Source organism: Sarcophilus harrisii, chromosome 5 (genome assembly GCF_902635505.1).
Source record: "Sarcophilus harrisii chromosome 5, mSarHar1.11, whole genome shotgun sequence".
Taxonomy (NCBI): Eukaryota; Metazoa; Chordata; class Mammalia; order Dasyuromorphia; family Dasyuridae; genus Sarcophilus; species Sarcophilus harrisii.
Window position 1 is genome coordinate 74978024 of NC_045430.1, and position 16865 is coordinate 74994888.

At 35.5% G+C, this 16865-nt stretch overlaps 1 protein-coding gene across 1 annotated transcript in view; it reads right to left on the reverse strand.

Moving 5' to 3' along the window:
* Positions 1-16509, reverse strand: part of XPOT (exportin for tRNA) — a 43140-nt gene extending 26631 nt beyond the window's left edge. The window contains exons 1-8 of the mRNA XM_031940906.1: positions 16424-16509; positions 12640-12773; positions 8814-8896; positions 7225-7281; positions 5058-5127; positions 3493-3711; positions 1244-1428; positions 976-1144 (exon numbers count right to left, since the gene is read on the reverse strand). Coding sequence (XP_031796766.1) covers positions 976-1144; positions 1244-1428; positions 3493-3711; positions 5058-5127; positions 7225-7281; positions 8814-8896; positions 12640-12699 — 843 coding nt within the window. The 5' untranslated portion in view covers positions 12700-12773; positions 16424-16509. The remainder of the gene's footprint in view (positions 1-975; positions 1145-1243; positions 1429-3492; positions 3712-5057; positions 5128-7224; positions 7282-8813; positions 8897-12639; positions 12774-16423) is intronic.
* Between the last annotated feature and the right edge of the window lie 356 nt (positions 16510-16865).

The following is a 16865-nucleotide window of genomic DNA, read 5'->3' on the forward strand; positions in this document are numbered from 1 at the left end:
AGTGTCTGAGATCAGATTTGAACTCGGGTCTCCCGACTTCACTATCCATTGTGCCACCTAGCTGCCCCTGAAAGGTTTTTTTTTAAACTTAAAAAGACTTTGAAATGAGCCCAACGTTTCTAGCACCAAAAATAAAGCATGTTTTTTTTTTTTTTTGCCCTTCTTAAAACTAAATTAAGCCTAAAATTATTATTTGCAAAATTGATTTGTTATTCAAAGATCTCCCTCAAGCAATGAACTCTTTTAACAACTTAAACTATTTTAATAATTCTGTGGCAAATCAATCTATAAATGAAGATCTGAATCTGAAGATGGCCAGTATAGTGACCAAACCTTCTTCATACTTAGCAAGGTATCACTAAGCCCAAAAGTAGAACGTAACAATGTTAAAGTGTACTAGCTTCTCTTCCAATATTCATGACAGAGTTCCAGCATGAAAGGCAGCAAGACACAATGGACAAAGAGATCTCAAAACCTAGATTTCATTTGCATTCCCTGCTCAATCCTCGAGAAAATCGCTCAACTTCTTTCAGGATTTAAGGCTACAAAGACTGTAAACTGTAGAGAAGATATTGATTTGAACTGACAGAGGTAGTTTCCTCATTTGAAAATTTCTAATACCAATAAAATTCTTTTAGTTTATTTCTGTCAGATCAAGAAGGGTTCTTAATGTGTATTTTAAAACTGATTTCATCAGAGAATGAAAATGGTCTGAAAATACTTTCCTTGCTGTGTTAGAACTAAGACTAAATAGCTCAAATTAGTTGGAAACTATTATATGCATTTGTTTCTTTAGCATTTGTGTAACTATGTTTCCTAGTTATAATTAAAGCTATACTGAATGTTGACTTTTTTGGATGTTAGAGTAATGGTGCCTTTGGACATAGTGTTTCTTTATAACTACAAATAGTAGATTCAATTCCCATCCCAAGCAGGTCCACTCATTACAAATAAGTATCAAGTCATCTTACTGACCTGTTCAATGCTGAAAAACCCTGCAGACTGTAACACTTGACATAAGGATTCCACTAGTTTCATTTTATCAATTGGGTCCATTCCCTTATTTACAATTTCAAACAAACAGTCACATGCTTCCTCACGGAGAACTTCTATGGACATATGACCTAGCAGCATATTTATAAACCTGAAGAGGTATAACATGGTTAAGACACAGACAAATTCATGAAATTTTTCAGACTATGCATTTTTCAAGTTTATTATCAAAAAAGAATAAATGACTTACCTATCATTGGCTATCAGGGTCAAGTCTATCCATGAGACATAGGCCCCAACTACTTCAAGGCACTGGCATGTTACCTCTGAATTAGTATACTGATAATTTTGTAAGATTTGGTACCATGATTCCACCAGATTTGGAATGCACTGCTCCCTCATGGTATCTTTTATTAATGTATTTCTACGGGCCTCCTGAAACAAAAACATCTCATCAGACATCTAGTTATAAAACTGTACATCTACCCATGTCTTCATATGATAAAACTTCAAATTTGTATGGCACATTTTGTTTTATTTTTTTCTCTTGAATCTTTGAACACAACTAATACAGAAATGTTTTGCATGAATTCTCATGATGGAAGGGAATTAAAATTTAACTGGGAAATATTTAACAAAATCCAAACATATGTTTAATAAAGATTATGCTTTGACAGACTCCCTATCACCTTTTTTTTATTTACCAGCTCTGAGACCACAGGTCCTCTAATTCAAAGTTTCTTAAACTGTGGGTCACAAAATTATGATAAATCATCAGTAAATGTCTGACTTGTATGTCTATTTTAAATACCTATATAAATCAAGTAATATAAAAATTTCTCAGGTGAAAAGGAATCACGAGAGGAAAATGTTTAAGAAGGCTTGCTCTAATTCTCTTTATGTCCTATTTTCTATTTCTCAGCATCAAACTCTATAAATCATAATTATACATTCAGAACTCAACGTGCGATTGTAAAGCTGAAAAAAAAAAGCTGTAATTAAGCCAAGTTAAAAATGATTTAGACACTATACATTCGAGTTGGGGTTTTCTGTTGTAAACCACATTTACTGGAGCTAGAAGGAACCTTGGAAGTATTCTAGTCCAATAGTCTCAAATGCCAAAAAAAAAAAAAAAAGGGAAGGCCATCACTAAGCCAAACATCAGAATTCCTGTGGGTACAGTCATTTTCTGTGCTTCATTGTGTCTTTGTAGGTTCAGGCTACACTCAGTGTGACACCTTTGCTCTAATCCAACCCTGCTGAAGAAATCAAGGCTCAAGAGTCTATAACTTGTTAGTCATCTGACTAACAAAATGACAAATGACATTCAACCTCATATTCTCTAAATCAAAATCCAGCATTTCTTCTCCTTCAATGAATAGTAACCACTTTTAGGGGCCTCCTTCTTTCCAAGTGTCTCACATGAAAATAGTTGCTGTATATATTGTTATAAATTGAGATTACAATGAAAATGGTGCACCCCAGTCTCCTTGGCTCACAGAAGGGAAAACCTGGCTAAGAGAAGAGGCTGTGATTTCAGGAGAAGAAAGCCCAGGGTCTGGAGCCAGGACATCTTGAGTTTAAATGTGGTTTCTGAGACTAGTTGTGTGACCCTGAACAAGTCCCTATAAAATGGGAATAAAGCACCTACTTCAAAGTGGTTGTAGGGATCAAATGAGAATAGTCATAAAGTATGGTACCTGACATAGTAAATAATGTATAAATACTTCTTCCCAACAATGGAGCATAAAACTGTATACCATTTTAAGTCTAATTTCATGGTACAAACTTTATTGGCACTTCTACTGAACCAACATCAAATTCAATTTCACATTATTTGTTTAAACCTCATTTCTACTATGAGCTTTTAAATTTCACAAGGTATGGTGTTGCTTCTTCTCTAAATGCCTTGAGGTCTTATGACAACATGTACATATTCAATTATTAAATGAATGATACTGGCAGAGGAAGTAGAGCTTGCTATGTGATTCACAGTAATAAAACACATACTCAACCAAGCATGAAAACCAAAGGAAACTTCCAACCTTACCTGGATGCATCAGCAGAAAGATCACAAAACAGATTTCTCCAGCATGTCTATGCCAGGAGAGAAACTGTTTCCATTACTTTTATTAAATCTGACTCTACTGACAACCATGACTACAAAGTATATTTTAAGTTTTGTACAAGCTACATTTGGAGAAAAGTTAAATTCTACATCTGAACGTAATATATTTCATAATCTAGATTGATAACATTCAAAGTATCAATTTACACACCTGAATTATTAGAAAAAACTTGACAAAGAAAAGCATTTAGTAAATTTGGGATTATTCTTTAAGATGTTACTTCATCTGAAAATGTATACACTTAAAAGCAACTTTGTATCTTTACTTATCTTCCATTGTAAACAAAAAAAAACCTAAATGCCCACTTATTAGTAAACAAAATCCATATAAAACTAAAAATCAATGTTGCAAAGTCTACAAAGTTACTTGCCTCAGATGTATGAACTACATCTCGATCTACCAATTCTGCATCAATAGCCATGAGGATTCTGAGGTATAAATCTACTCCTCTTGGGTTAAGGTCCACTACTGATAGAATATCAAAAAAATACTTGGGCCATTTAGTGAGATACTCTGTAACGAAGAGTAATGCAAAGACTTGTGCCGCTTTGTTTCGAATGAAAGTCTTCTCTGGCTGGGGATGCAGCATCTAAAAGAAGCAGAAACATTCTAAGCACACTATAATAAACTCAATAAGAGATTTGCAGCATAAACTGCTTTCAAAATTTATTCACTGGAAAAATGTAAAATTTATTTCATCTTCATCTAAACTTTTCAGTTAAATATGAGTAACACTAAGGATACAAATTCATTCAACAAAATATGAATCGTATAAATGTGGAAATATGTTTAAAAGAATTGAACAAGTTTAACCTATGTTGAATTACTTGTTGTCTAGGAGAGGGGGGAAATGAGAGGAAAAAATCTGGAATAAAATACTTTCCAAGCATGAATGTTGAAAACTATCTTTGCATGTATTTTGTTAAATAAAAAGCTAGCCAAAAAAGTTTGGGTTTACAGGAAAGAACATTAAAATCATCAGCTGCCTTGCCTCTATGTATCCAGGGGGCCAAAAAAGGAATTTTAAACAGTTTCTATAATTTTATGATATGAAAATACGGTGTACATCTCAATTATTTTTCTCAATTATTTGGTAGTTGAAATAAGAGTCTCAAAATCTTTCTTCTACACAATTTCTTTGATCAGATTATTTAAAATAGGCCAAAAAAGAAAAATTCTCCATATAGATAAGGCCCCTTTGTTTTCAATCACCTTTATAATAAAACATAGGAAAGGAATACTGGTGCTTTCTTTCATGAACAAACAAATTTATCTAAATTGCAAATTACTCATTTAACCTATCATAATGGCATTATAATCAGCACCACAAGATCACATTTATATCTTGCAATATTATATATTTAAACTCATTTAACAACCTAAAAAATATACCAAAGAAGCCCTTTTCAAAATGCCAATATGAAAACCCATTTATTAAGTTTCAATCACTTTAAGAAACTGGCTTGGTTCTTCCTATATCAGGTTGTCAACATCTTAACCATGCTACAAAATTTGAGTATGTCTTTGTGCACTTCTTAAGTACATACAATCAAATGAGTTCATCAAACACCATGGAAACTGGGGAACAGCTGAACAGCTTTAAGTACAAACTTCAAGAACCGACACTTATTTGGCTGCTTTAGCTAAATATGCATTGCATTATTTGAACACAAGATAAAGGACATGCTAGAAAGTCTATTTAAAATCACAATGCTGAAATCTATCTTCTATAAAATTATATAAGTAGTTAAAGAGTTGTTTTTCACATCTCTTCTTTGAAAGAGAATAATATTTCTGAAAATTTATGTAGACCAAAGCCAGTCCTCTTATCAACAGCCCTCAATGGAAAAATATGCAAACCCAGAAACAGAATTACTTAATGTGATTTGTGTTGTGGATGAAACTGGCAAAGTTTTGTTGCTCTTACTATTTTACCTGAGCTTGTAGCCAAGTTATAAGAGTTTCCCTAATTAGCTGTTGTTGAGCTGCAGTGAGTTCTGAGTACCTGAAACAAACAAACAAAATTGAAACACCCTGACAAAGAGGAAAGAGCAATGGATCTTGGAGCCAGGTGAGATCCCCACTGGAATTCTGCCTTTGACACTTACTAGCTAAGGATCATGGGCAAGTAATGCAATTCTGAGCCTAAGTCTCCTCATTTATGAAATGGAAATAATAACTAGGATGTTTGTAAAGATCAAAGGCAAAAATTTAAAGCAACTTCTATATAAATGTCACTAATTAATAAACAAATCTTCAAAGAGTCAGCAGGTTATATTATAACAAATGAAGTGATTTAATTTCCAAGAAAACGTTTATCATTTAAAATCAATTTGACAAAGTCAACATTCCTCCAATTGTTACGAGTCTTATGTCTTCATATATGAAACATCATGGGTCTGCCATAGTGCAGTGAAAGCAAAAGCCTCCACTCTTCTCCCTTTATCCTGGTCACAAGAGACCCTTCCGTAGTTCAGTCCCATGCCACCCCTTCTCCCTGTCTCCCCCACACACATCGGTCCCTATTCTTACACACAGTCTTCCTCCAAACTTTGTCCCAGGAGCCCTTCTCCACTATCCTTCACTTCTTGTTTCATCCCCAATATAAACACCATTCCTCCCCAACCTCTCCACACCTTGGCAGGAGAACATGTACTATCATCTTTCTTTACCCTAACCCTCACTTCTTTCTTTTGAATAACCTGAACCACCATTATGCTAAAAGTAGACATGCAATAACTCCAGAAGAATGAAATGTTTAAAGGCTTAAAGGCTCAAGGAAACATAAGTTTTACCCAAAGTTATTTAGTCAAGAGCACAAAACACTTTAACCCTTCTATTTATTTATCTGAAGCCTTATGTTTTATAGTAGAGTATACTTTTTAAAATCCAAAATATCTATTCTTTCTCCCTTGCTAAATTATAGTGACTAGGCAATTGACTAAAACTTAAACCTTTAATTCAACTCCAGGCTCAATTTATGACACTATATGTGTATTAGGATAATGAGGATGTAGGAAATTAGTCCAAAACAAAAAGGTAAGGAATAGTACATAAAGAAAGATGATAGTACATGTTCTCCTGCCAAGGGTGTGGAGAGGTTGGGGAAGAATGGTGTCAAAGTTATTCTTGGTTTATATTGGGGATGAAAAAGCAGAGGTGAAGGGGCAATTGGGACTGATTTGCCCATCAGCAAAAAGATAGCATCAAGTGTCTGAGGGTGGATTTAATTACAGGTCTGGTGTCCAGTGTCTGTGTGACCACTTACTACCTAAAATGCTTTATATGAAAGGGAGATAACAAGGTTTTTAAGACAAGAACAAATGGATATGAATAATGGTATTCATAGACATCATTTCCCTAACACATGCATGGAAAATGGCAATATTTTGTTCTAGTTTCTAAAAATATATTTTCAAGATGCTCTTGAATTCACCTGCATCCTCCTGTTTCTCACTGAAATCCCTATTTATTTTGCTTTGAAAAGGCAAAAAAAAGATCTGTAATCTGTGACTGAACAGGTATTTTGCTCCAATCTAGTTCTTATCAAGCTTCTGAGACTGCTAGCGGGAGAATTCTAGAATTGGGGACTCAGATTTGAATCATCTGACAGCTGGGAGAAATCAGCGCTTTACAAGCTTTCATTTCCTCTGTTCAAATTAGAGAGTTGGACGATAATTTCCAGATCCTGTAAATTTTAAACTTTCCGATTCTTACCAAATGTTGTATGGAAAGAATCTCATAAGATATTTTATGTCAGATGAAATGGTTCAAATTGGCACACCTTGCAATTTTAAGATTCCCATTAAACTTGTGTAGACTAGAAATCAGATGCACCTGATTATGTGGAGGTCTGTATACAATTCAAAAGACTTGGAGATCAACCTTAAAAACCTTAAAAAGTCATGGCAGAAGCAAAATCAGAAGCCATGGTCCTCTAACAAATAATGTGACAGTGCACCAATTATGCCAACTTATATTCTAATTTTCTGAAGAAAAACATCTAGCAAATGATAAATATTATAAGGTAAATAAAAACAAAACCCATTTTCCCATGTAGATCTGAATGCTAAAATGAGATCAGGAAAGAAAAACTTCTCACTTGAATTTTATTTGATGTTCTAGAACCTGAAAGCAGAAGAACTTGACGTGATCATCACTGAAAATAGAAAAAAGAAAAAAAAGTCAGAATAAAGACAAAAACAAAACAACAACAAAACATATTTAACAGTAAAATCTATCCTTGACTTGGTATAAGTGAATTTACTGAATAAAAGGACTAATAAAAAGTACAAGGTATGGAAATCATCAACTAATCAGTTAAAAACTCTGGGCTTTAAAAAATATTATACCTTTCAATTTTCAATAAAATTACATTTACTAGTTCATCTAAATTCTAAAATACTAACCCATACATGAAATTTTCTCCCATTAGTTTAATAAACATGGGACAAAGCATATATTAGCTCACATTTGATATGTAAAAAGGTTTTGATAATTAAGAAATATCTTAAAATATTAAAACCACTAGGTCTCTAAAAGTAGAATGATCTATACTGGGAAACCAAGATGGTAAGCTAAGTCATTGGTGGCAACTCCAAACCTTCCTACTCACATTCCTGCCCTCATTAAATAAATGAAGCTCTACTGCTAATGAAATCTAGGAGGTAGATGTTCCCCAAAACATTTGTGTTAAGCGACAAAATTATAATAAAAGGATGCAGTACTATAAGCTGATAAGTAACAGTAAGACATCATCCTTGGAGGAAATTCCACCTCCAAAACCTTGTATATCACAGATAGATAGAATATCACAGATAGATAGGCACAGCTGGTATGAAAATTTTACTCTTCAAAGCCATGTCAAATATGAGACTTCCCTTTAGAACAAGAAGGTGTGAACATTTTAGTATCCTGATAAATATATTTCAGTAAAACTGGTTTCCATTGTAATTTATTTTATGCATTTAAAAACATCATTCTGATATGAGGTTTCTATCAGACAAGAGTTAGGAATACTTGTTCCAGCTGCCCTCATAGTGGCTCAAACCATAAACTAACATAGTGATAAAAACATAAACTAACATTATCTGGGTTGTATTTAATTTGTTAAATTAGTCTACACTGGTTCCAGTAGCACTCCAGTAGGAGTTAGCCTGAGGTCAAGTGGTTGTACGCCAAGTTACTATTTAAATGCTTCTTCAAAAAACATAAGCTACATACTAGAAATTATCTAAATGATTCATTTTCTCTCAGCTGCAAAATTGGAGGGGAGGGGGAAGAAGTTAACTAGATAAAATATAAAATCCTTTACAACTCTAAACCTATTATCCTACTTTAATTACATTTTAAAATGTTAAAATGTTCCCAACATCAAATTTTCCTTAACAGAATCAATTATATCTTTTCCAGGGGTTGCAGGGGTTTTTTCTAACGGAAAACTAATACAACTTATGCCTGTGTAGTTTATTCCATATTTAAAAACCCCTAGAATTTGGATTTCTGGAAGACTTTTCAGATTAATTTCTTCTTTAATGTTCCTGCCTATTGGTTGCATGTGAAGTCATTCCCCAATTATAAAGTTCCATGAAAAATTGTTGCAAAGAGAGGTCAGAAAAATCTTAATTCTTTTTAAACTATAGTTTAAGTTTAAATTCTTCTGAGAATTCTACATAATTAAGTTTTAATTACCTGTATGTCCTTTGGGCGAGAGCTTCTGCACACACCTGCCAGGCATCTGGGGAAATCTTTAACTGTTCAAAATAGGCCAATGCCTATAAAAGAAAAATTCACTTAGAATTAAAATCAATGTTCCACAACTTTCAAACTTAAACGTTACTAAAAGATAAAAAAAAATACAATTCGCTTTCTAATTTTATAATTTATAAATGTAAAATAATCTAAGTGTTCAGAATATTGTCATATCCCTCTCTAAACTTTACTGCTAATAACCAACAATAAGCATTGGTTTGAACTTTTTCTGACCTAAAAGTTTTTAATATATTGACAACTTAATAGAAAATAGAGTATTAAAAAAAAAAATCTCAGAATTTTATCATAGGGGAAGTTAGGTGGTACAGCTCCAGCCCTGAAATCAGGAGGACCCGAGTTCAAATCTGACTTCAGACACTTAACACTTTCTAGCTGTGTAACCCTGGGCAAGTCACTTGACCCCAATTGCCTCGGCCAAAAAAAAAAAAAAAAAAAAAAAAAAAAAAAAAAAATTGGCAAGAATTGTTATCATAATCTTAGAAGTGTTATCATTTGAGCTATCAAGAGGAAAAACCTTGTTAAGTTTCTAGGAAAAATTTTTTAGAAAATACAGACTCTAGAAGGTATTCCTACTGCGTGCTAATCATCTTTAGAGTATCTTTAAAGAATCTAAGTCTGTCCTTTCAGGCACTGACTTTGGACATGGGAGGTTGTGTTCAGGTTCTAGTCTTGAGCATGTAGCCATCAGCTCCACTTACCACCAAAACCAATATAATCTGTTTTCCTACCCTCAACTGAAAAAAAGGAATTCCTTCTCTCATAACTCAAGAATAACACTTGGAATGTTCTAGACTAGAGATTTTAAATTCAACACATACATGTGGACAAAGTGCCTGTGAACAAGATCCCCATTTTGTGATGTAGCTGAGACTAGAAACACAACTTTAAAATAGGACAGTATGAATGAAACACTGGATTAAAACAATTAAGTGTCATATCAACCAAGAGTTGCCACTAGGATCTTTGTTTTATACAGCTGTGCATCAGTTTTGATTTTATGTGCAGGGTGATAATTTTGTTTCCAAATAGCAGTAGCATCAATTCTATTCACAGCACAAAGCAACAGGAGAAAGCAGCAAGATTCAATGAATGCTACTTAATAAAAAGACCTATAAAAAACAGTAGCCGGATATGTGCTACTTTACCCCATTAGAGGAAAACAGCTGAAATTGTTACCCATCTTTCCAAACAATGTTGCATAAGACAGGCAACACAAATAAAACATTGTAAAGTCTCTTAAAGTGACCTGACAAAAGATTTCATTCTTTAATTCATGACTGTTGTTCTTTCCTTCAGCCATTTTGAATCCACTCTCATCTGTGTTCTTTTTTTGGAAGTACAAAGAAGTCATCAACTTCCCACAGAGTTCTCTTCTAGTCATAATGCTTTACTTTTTCTAAGCAGCAGCTCAATCAGGTCAATTACTATCACACTTGAGAAAAATTCAAGAAATCTGAGTAGATGAAGTAGGAAGAGTACCACCAAAAGTGGAGTCAGACGATCTTGTTCTGACTCCAGGCCTGGGATATTAGATAGTCACTTAACCCTGGGGGTCATAGCACCTCATCTGTAAAATGAGAAGTTTGAACTCAATGGCCTTCTCTTTCGGTTCTAAGTTCATGATCATATGATTTTATCTCATGTAACCTTGTGGGCCGCTAGGTATTGCAGTGCAGAGCATGAGGACTGGAGTGAAGAAGACATCTTCCCAAATTCAAATCTGACATGAGACATACTTAGCTAGATGACTCTGGGTAAGTCACTTAAATCTATAGATTCTGTTTTCCTCATCTGTAAAACAAGTTGGAGGAGGAAATAGCAAAGCACTCCAGTGTCTTTGCCAAGAAAACTCCAAAAGGTATCAGAAAAAGTTGGATAGGACTGAAATGACTAAACAAAAGGCAATGATATTGGAAGAAATGAGTTTCTGTAATTCCTTTCATCTATTTTTTTGTGATCTACATTCTAATCACTTTCAGAACCTCTTTTCTTTTCCATTTAATTCTAGTGTACAGGATTGTATGCAATTTCTTAAAGAGTTTTCATACAGTAATCTGAGACCCAAAAGACATTTTAAATTTGGATTTCTATTAATTTCCTATGATACTTAAATGATAAATACAATAAAGTACTGAGATGAGCCACTAATCAGGAAAACTATTTGCTATCTCTTTTTCACTTCAAATGCTTTGCCATTTTCCCACTTTAAGTACTCTTGCTAAGGCAAACCTTAACTTTTCTACCCCTTAATAGCAGACTAAGAATTGCTGTGACCAAACAAAATTGGTCACCTAGTGATCAAGTTCCCATAATGCTCTCCCAATTTAGGTAGTCCCTGTCACAGGGTCTATGCTTCAAGTTTCTCCAGCGTGGTTAAGAAGTGCCATAGCTTGTACTCCGAGAAACCCAGAGGCACCTCCATATCACAATGAACCTTGGGAGGACAATTTATTAGTGGAGAAATTCCCTGCTAGCCTGCTGAAAAATTCACTGGGCATCTTGTATGCAAGATATGCTGTATTTTTGAAAGTGATAAAAAGACATCTATTTAAGTAGGAGAGAAAAATGATCAGAGTAAGATTAATTATTCTCACTGTAGTTGGCTGTAGCTATTAAATACCCTGTGCATATAGTGCCACTCATTGTAATTAGCAACAAAAAGAAAAAAGAGAGGAGTAGAAAAGAAGTTCCTCCTTTCTACCTCAAAGCCTAAGCTTCAAAAGGCCTGATGACCTTAAAAAATTAATTACATTTGTTCTGAGAGGCTTTTTTGTATCGTGTTTTAATTTAGAACTTATAGTTTGTATTACTTAAAACAACTTATTAGATGATACAATACCATCTCTAATGAGATTACATTATCCTTTGGAGTCGCATCAAAGAACCATTTTACAGCTTACACTACCTTTGAGGTGCTTGAAGCTTCTTAGGATAGAATCCAGGACAAAAATCACTTATGTCAAATTTTATTTTATGTTGAATTCTGATATACATTTTTAATTTTAAATTGCATTAGGTTGTAGTATATGAAGAACACTAATGAGATAAACTTTTAGCTAAAATATCAGATTTATTAGATATGCAATAATTAAATGATTTCATAGATCATTTTTTTAAATTTTATTTTATTTTATTTTTTTAATTTAATAGCCTTTTATTTACAGGATATATACATGGGTAACTTTACACCATTAACAATTGCCAAACCTCTTGTTCCAATTTTTCACCTCTTACCCCCCCACCCCCTCCCCTAGATGGCAGGATGACCAGTAGATGTTAAATATATTAAAATATAACTTAGATACACAATAAGTATACATGACCAAAACATTATTTTGCTGTACAAAAAGAATCAGACTCGATTTCAGAGATCATTTTAAACATGAGGCAAAGATATTCAGCTATGGAAAGGTTACTTTCAACCTTTAACAATTTAACAGTTTGCAATCTTAAACAAGAAAAAGTAAAGGATGAAACATCAGCAATGCCCAGTCTTCCAGTGCACTTTCATGTACATCTTTATGCTTTCATTTAAAAGGACAAGTCATAGTTTTACTTCAGCACTCCCAATGAAGCAGACTGTAAAAGCATCTTGGTCTCTACACAAATATTCAGTATTATTTACAATGAACAAGACTGTACTATATAATAAAAGATTAGTCTAATCTTAAATCATCTAACAGCATCTACAATTATGCTGCACTTTAAAATTTAAGTTTAAAAAAAAAAGACAAACTTAACTTACCCTTTGTCTGAAGTCTGCATCAGCATTTGGATTTAGCCCTAAGAGAGCTTGTTCATCCATGCCTGCTGCTATACTCTGAGCTCTTGAATCTTATTAGGCTTGCCCCCTGATCGCACAGTAGAATTCACAAACATCTACAGACAAAAAAAGTTGAAACAGTATTTGTACATAAAAAAGATGCTCATCAAAAGAATACATTTAATTTAATATGCATGTAAATTTATAGTGGTCAAAAAATTGTGCAAAACATCTTTTAAAATGAGTCTGTACATATTAAAAGAGTCCTTTGTTTCTATGAACAAAGATACAGGTTTATATCAAACTACAAAATAATTCTAAAAAATTAATTCTAAGCTTAATTTGTAAGAATCTAATAGATAACTCTCCACTATTTTGTTTTTCTAAAATAAGGTTCTTCCAAGTAGAAGTAAAAACGTTGTAGACAGCAGTTCTCTAACTTTTCAAAATTACCCAATAACTACAATAATCCATTTGTTTAATACTTGAAACTTAGTACATTAAGCAGCATGACTAGGAAGCTTCATTTAAATCCGAAATTTCATTTTTTCAGCTATTATTACCCAATTCTATCCCCACCATCCCTAGGCTAGAATTGAGGCCAGCAAATCCTAAGCGAGTCCCAAGAGTTAAAATTGCATATTTTTCTATCAAATACCCAAATCCCAAACCTTTTAATCAGAGTGGCTAACAAAGAGCCTAATCTGGTGCATTTAATTTCCTGCTAGAGATGTTCATGAACAGTCAAAAATAGGATGTGGTAAGGTGGAGTCCCAGAGACCAGGGTTCAAATTTAGCTTCAGACATTTGACACTAGGAGTTTACTAATTAGCCCCTGGATGAAAGAGAACTAATTCTTATTAATCCTAGAAATGTAATTCAGAATGGTGGTATTAATCATCTGACTTACATATTAAATCTGAATTCTTAAAACTTGGGTCAATGTTGTCAAATTATCCATGCATGTTTTGAAAATAAAAAACTGTAGGGGCAGCTAGGTAACAGTGTATAGAGCACCAGTCCTAAAGTCAGGAGGACAGGAATTCAAATCTGACCTCAAGACACTAACACTTTCTGGTTGTGTGATCTTGGACAAGTCACTTAACCCCAGTTGCCTCAGCAAAAAAAAGAAAAAGCTTTATTAAAAAAAAAAAAAAAAAAATCTTAGTTCCTCCTCCTGAAAATACCATGTAATTCTAACCATCAATTTTAATAGTTTAGTGTGTTTTTAGAAAGGCTAGTTAGTATCTAGAGGTAAAGCCAAAGAAAAAATATGCAACATTAAAATAATTTTAAGTCACTAAGATGGCGTCTCTAATTTGACAGACCAAATGGCATGAGTATTGAATCACTCCCCCCCATTATGAAGTCTGGCACACTTCTCAGTTACAAAAATGAGATTTTCCTCTAGCACAGAAATGGGACTAGGCCAAAAGGCAATATTAAAAAAATACATATATAAGCACTTGAAAACTGAGTAGAGAAACAAAGTTGATGAGCTCCTTGGGCTAGAGTCAAAGACAACCCTTGGATCAAGAGGGCTTTTCTCCATTTCAAGATTAATAAAATGTGGACACATTTCTGAACTAGACATGTATTGAAAAGTCTATCAACTCTTTGCAACCAGTTTTTGGCAGGGTATCAATCGTCTACAAAAGCTAAGGAACACTCTGAATTTACTCTTATCAGCCAAGTTTAAAAATGCAGTCACTATAAGCAACCTAGTATTTCCATTTTTGAAATCCAAATTTATGTAACAATTGAAATATGTATCTTTTGATTCACTTTTCCTAATATTTCATTTTTAAAAAAAATCAATGAATAGGGTTTATATGCCTTAAATTCTATCTCAAGTAACTAATCTTTTAAATTCACTGAGATTATCTATTAACTAGAGGTGGGTCTGGCAGAAGTTGTTCTATCACTTGTTGTGAACACTAGAAAGAGAATTTAGGCTTCAAATGACCTCTAAAATTCTATTTCCTTCTATTACTTTGATAATTTTCCTATAGTAGCTTCTCCTGTAACTAACTGAACTATAAAGGACATGAGATTTTTAAAATTCCATTAGGCCACACATACATTGGCAACTTGAAGCTAAAAATCACTGATCACTATCTTTAGAGGGGGGAAAAGGGAGTCTTACCTCCGTGGTGTCTAACTGCTGTGCTGCAAATTTTCTAAATTTCAGTCCTCTATCTTTAGAATGAGAGGAAGAAATATAGATCACTCATACAAGTACAGCATTCGCATTAAAAATGCTGAATTTGGAGTCAGATAATTTGGCTTTGGATCCCAGGTCTGGTTGACCTATGTTGTTTTGGGACAAATTACTTAACTTATCTAGGCCTCAGTTTCCTTATCTGAAAAAGGATGGGTTTGGACTGGATGACCTTCCAAAGTCCTTCTAAATCTAAAGCTAAGATGGAAACATAAGTCAGCACAATACTTATGAGCTGAAATTATCTCATTTTTGTTGCATTTATTTTGTGATCTGAGAAAAATTACTTCTAATCTATTTATGGGATTATAGGATCTTATTCTAGATTTAGAGCTGGAAGGGGCCTTGGGAGATCATTTGTATAATCCTCTTATTTTACAGATGAGGAAACTGAGCTCTAGAAAGGCTTCAGTATCCTTTCCACATTCTCAGAAAAAATTTCAAAAACACTTTAAAAAAAAAGGGGGGGGGGAGTGAGGGGGTGGAGAACAGACACCTTGATCCAATTGCCAACATTTTATGGGCTGTAAGTGATCCAAGGCCCTCTGCTAAATATTTCAAGATATTCACAGCAATCTTCTAAAGTTAGATGTTATTTTCCCCATTTTTCGATGATGAAACCTAAGAGAGGTCAAGTCCCTCTTAACATTTATTAGATGACTTGGAGGGTCAACATATAAGTAGTGTTCTAAGGCTAGAATTGAATTCGGGAGCACCTAGATGCCTAAAACGTGAAAATAATTCACTGCCAAACCTAATTAAAAGCACATAATATACCAAAAAAGGATAAAAATTTAACTCATCACCCTCCCCACCTTTTTGGGTTTTTTTTTTCCTTTTGGCAAAAAGGGAGATGGAGAAAAACCTAGTGGTTACTAGAATAAAAAAACTACCATTCTCAAGTCGCAGGTGATCTTAATAAAGTAATGAGATCTATTATCTGCTTTAATCAAAAGAATTAAACCATAAAACCCTGACGCGTAAAAAACTCATTAGCACCTCATCCATTAATCAGTAACTAAATCCTTTGGGAAGAAAAAATAAAAATTCTTTCACACCGCAGTTCTTTCAGCTCATCCTGGAGGATTTTCGTCTGAAACATTCCCTCAAGATCAAAATGACAAGTTTGTAATTGCCTGGATGCGACTCCCATAAACCGCGTGTTCCCGTCCTCCCTCCCCCACCCAGGCGACTAATGAGCACTTTCAGAGGCCCAGTACTCGTTTTTCTGGTTACAGAAGCATCTTAGCTCCGCCAAAAAAAATTAGGGAAAGAAAGGGAAGATTAGAGCCAGGATCCGGCGTAGAATGTTATAGGCGCCCTCCCTCCTGTGCTCGGGAGAGCTCATCCCAGAGCGGGGGGGTCCAGTTCCCAAAGTCTCGGGCGGGGCAAGCTGCGGCGGGGGAGAGGGGGGCTCCACGTGCTGCTGGCGTGGGAGGGGGAGGCGCCCCGCCGATTCCCACCCGAGGGCCCCCGGCCCCGCAGCGCAGATGAAATGGGCCGGGGGTGACAGCCCTCCCTCCCCCTCCCCCGAGGACAGCCCACCTTCCCCGGCCGGTCACTCCATCCCCGCCGCGCCTCCTTCAGCCCCGGAGCAGGTCGCCACCGTGGAGCCGAGGAGGGAGGGAGGCGGCGAGCTCCGCAGCCGCGGCCGCCGCTGGCAGCCGGCCGCTCGCAGCTCCTCCGAGACTCCTACTGCGTGGCGCCCGACGAGCGGGCGGGGTCACCGCCGCGGCAGGAAGAGGCGAGCGCGCGCCGTGCGAGCTCCGGGACACCCACACCGCCGCCGCCGCCGCCGCCGCCGCCCCCCACGCCGTAGCAGCCTCCTCAGCTCCCGCTGCGAGCAACTCCTCTCGCGGAAATCCAGCTCGGGCAAACGCTGGCAACCTCATGGGCGGCCCCGATCGTGGCCCGCGGGGCGGAGGAAGCCTACGACTCCCAGCATGCCGCGCAGCAAAGGATGACGGTTGTTTCGTGAAGAAGAGTG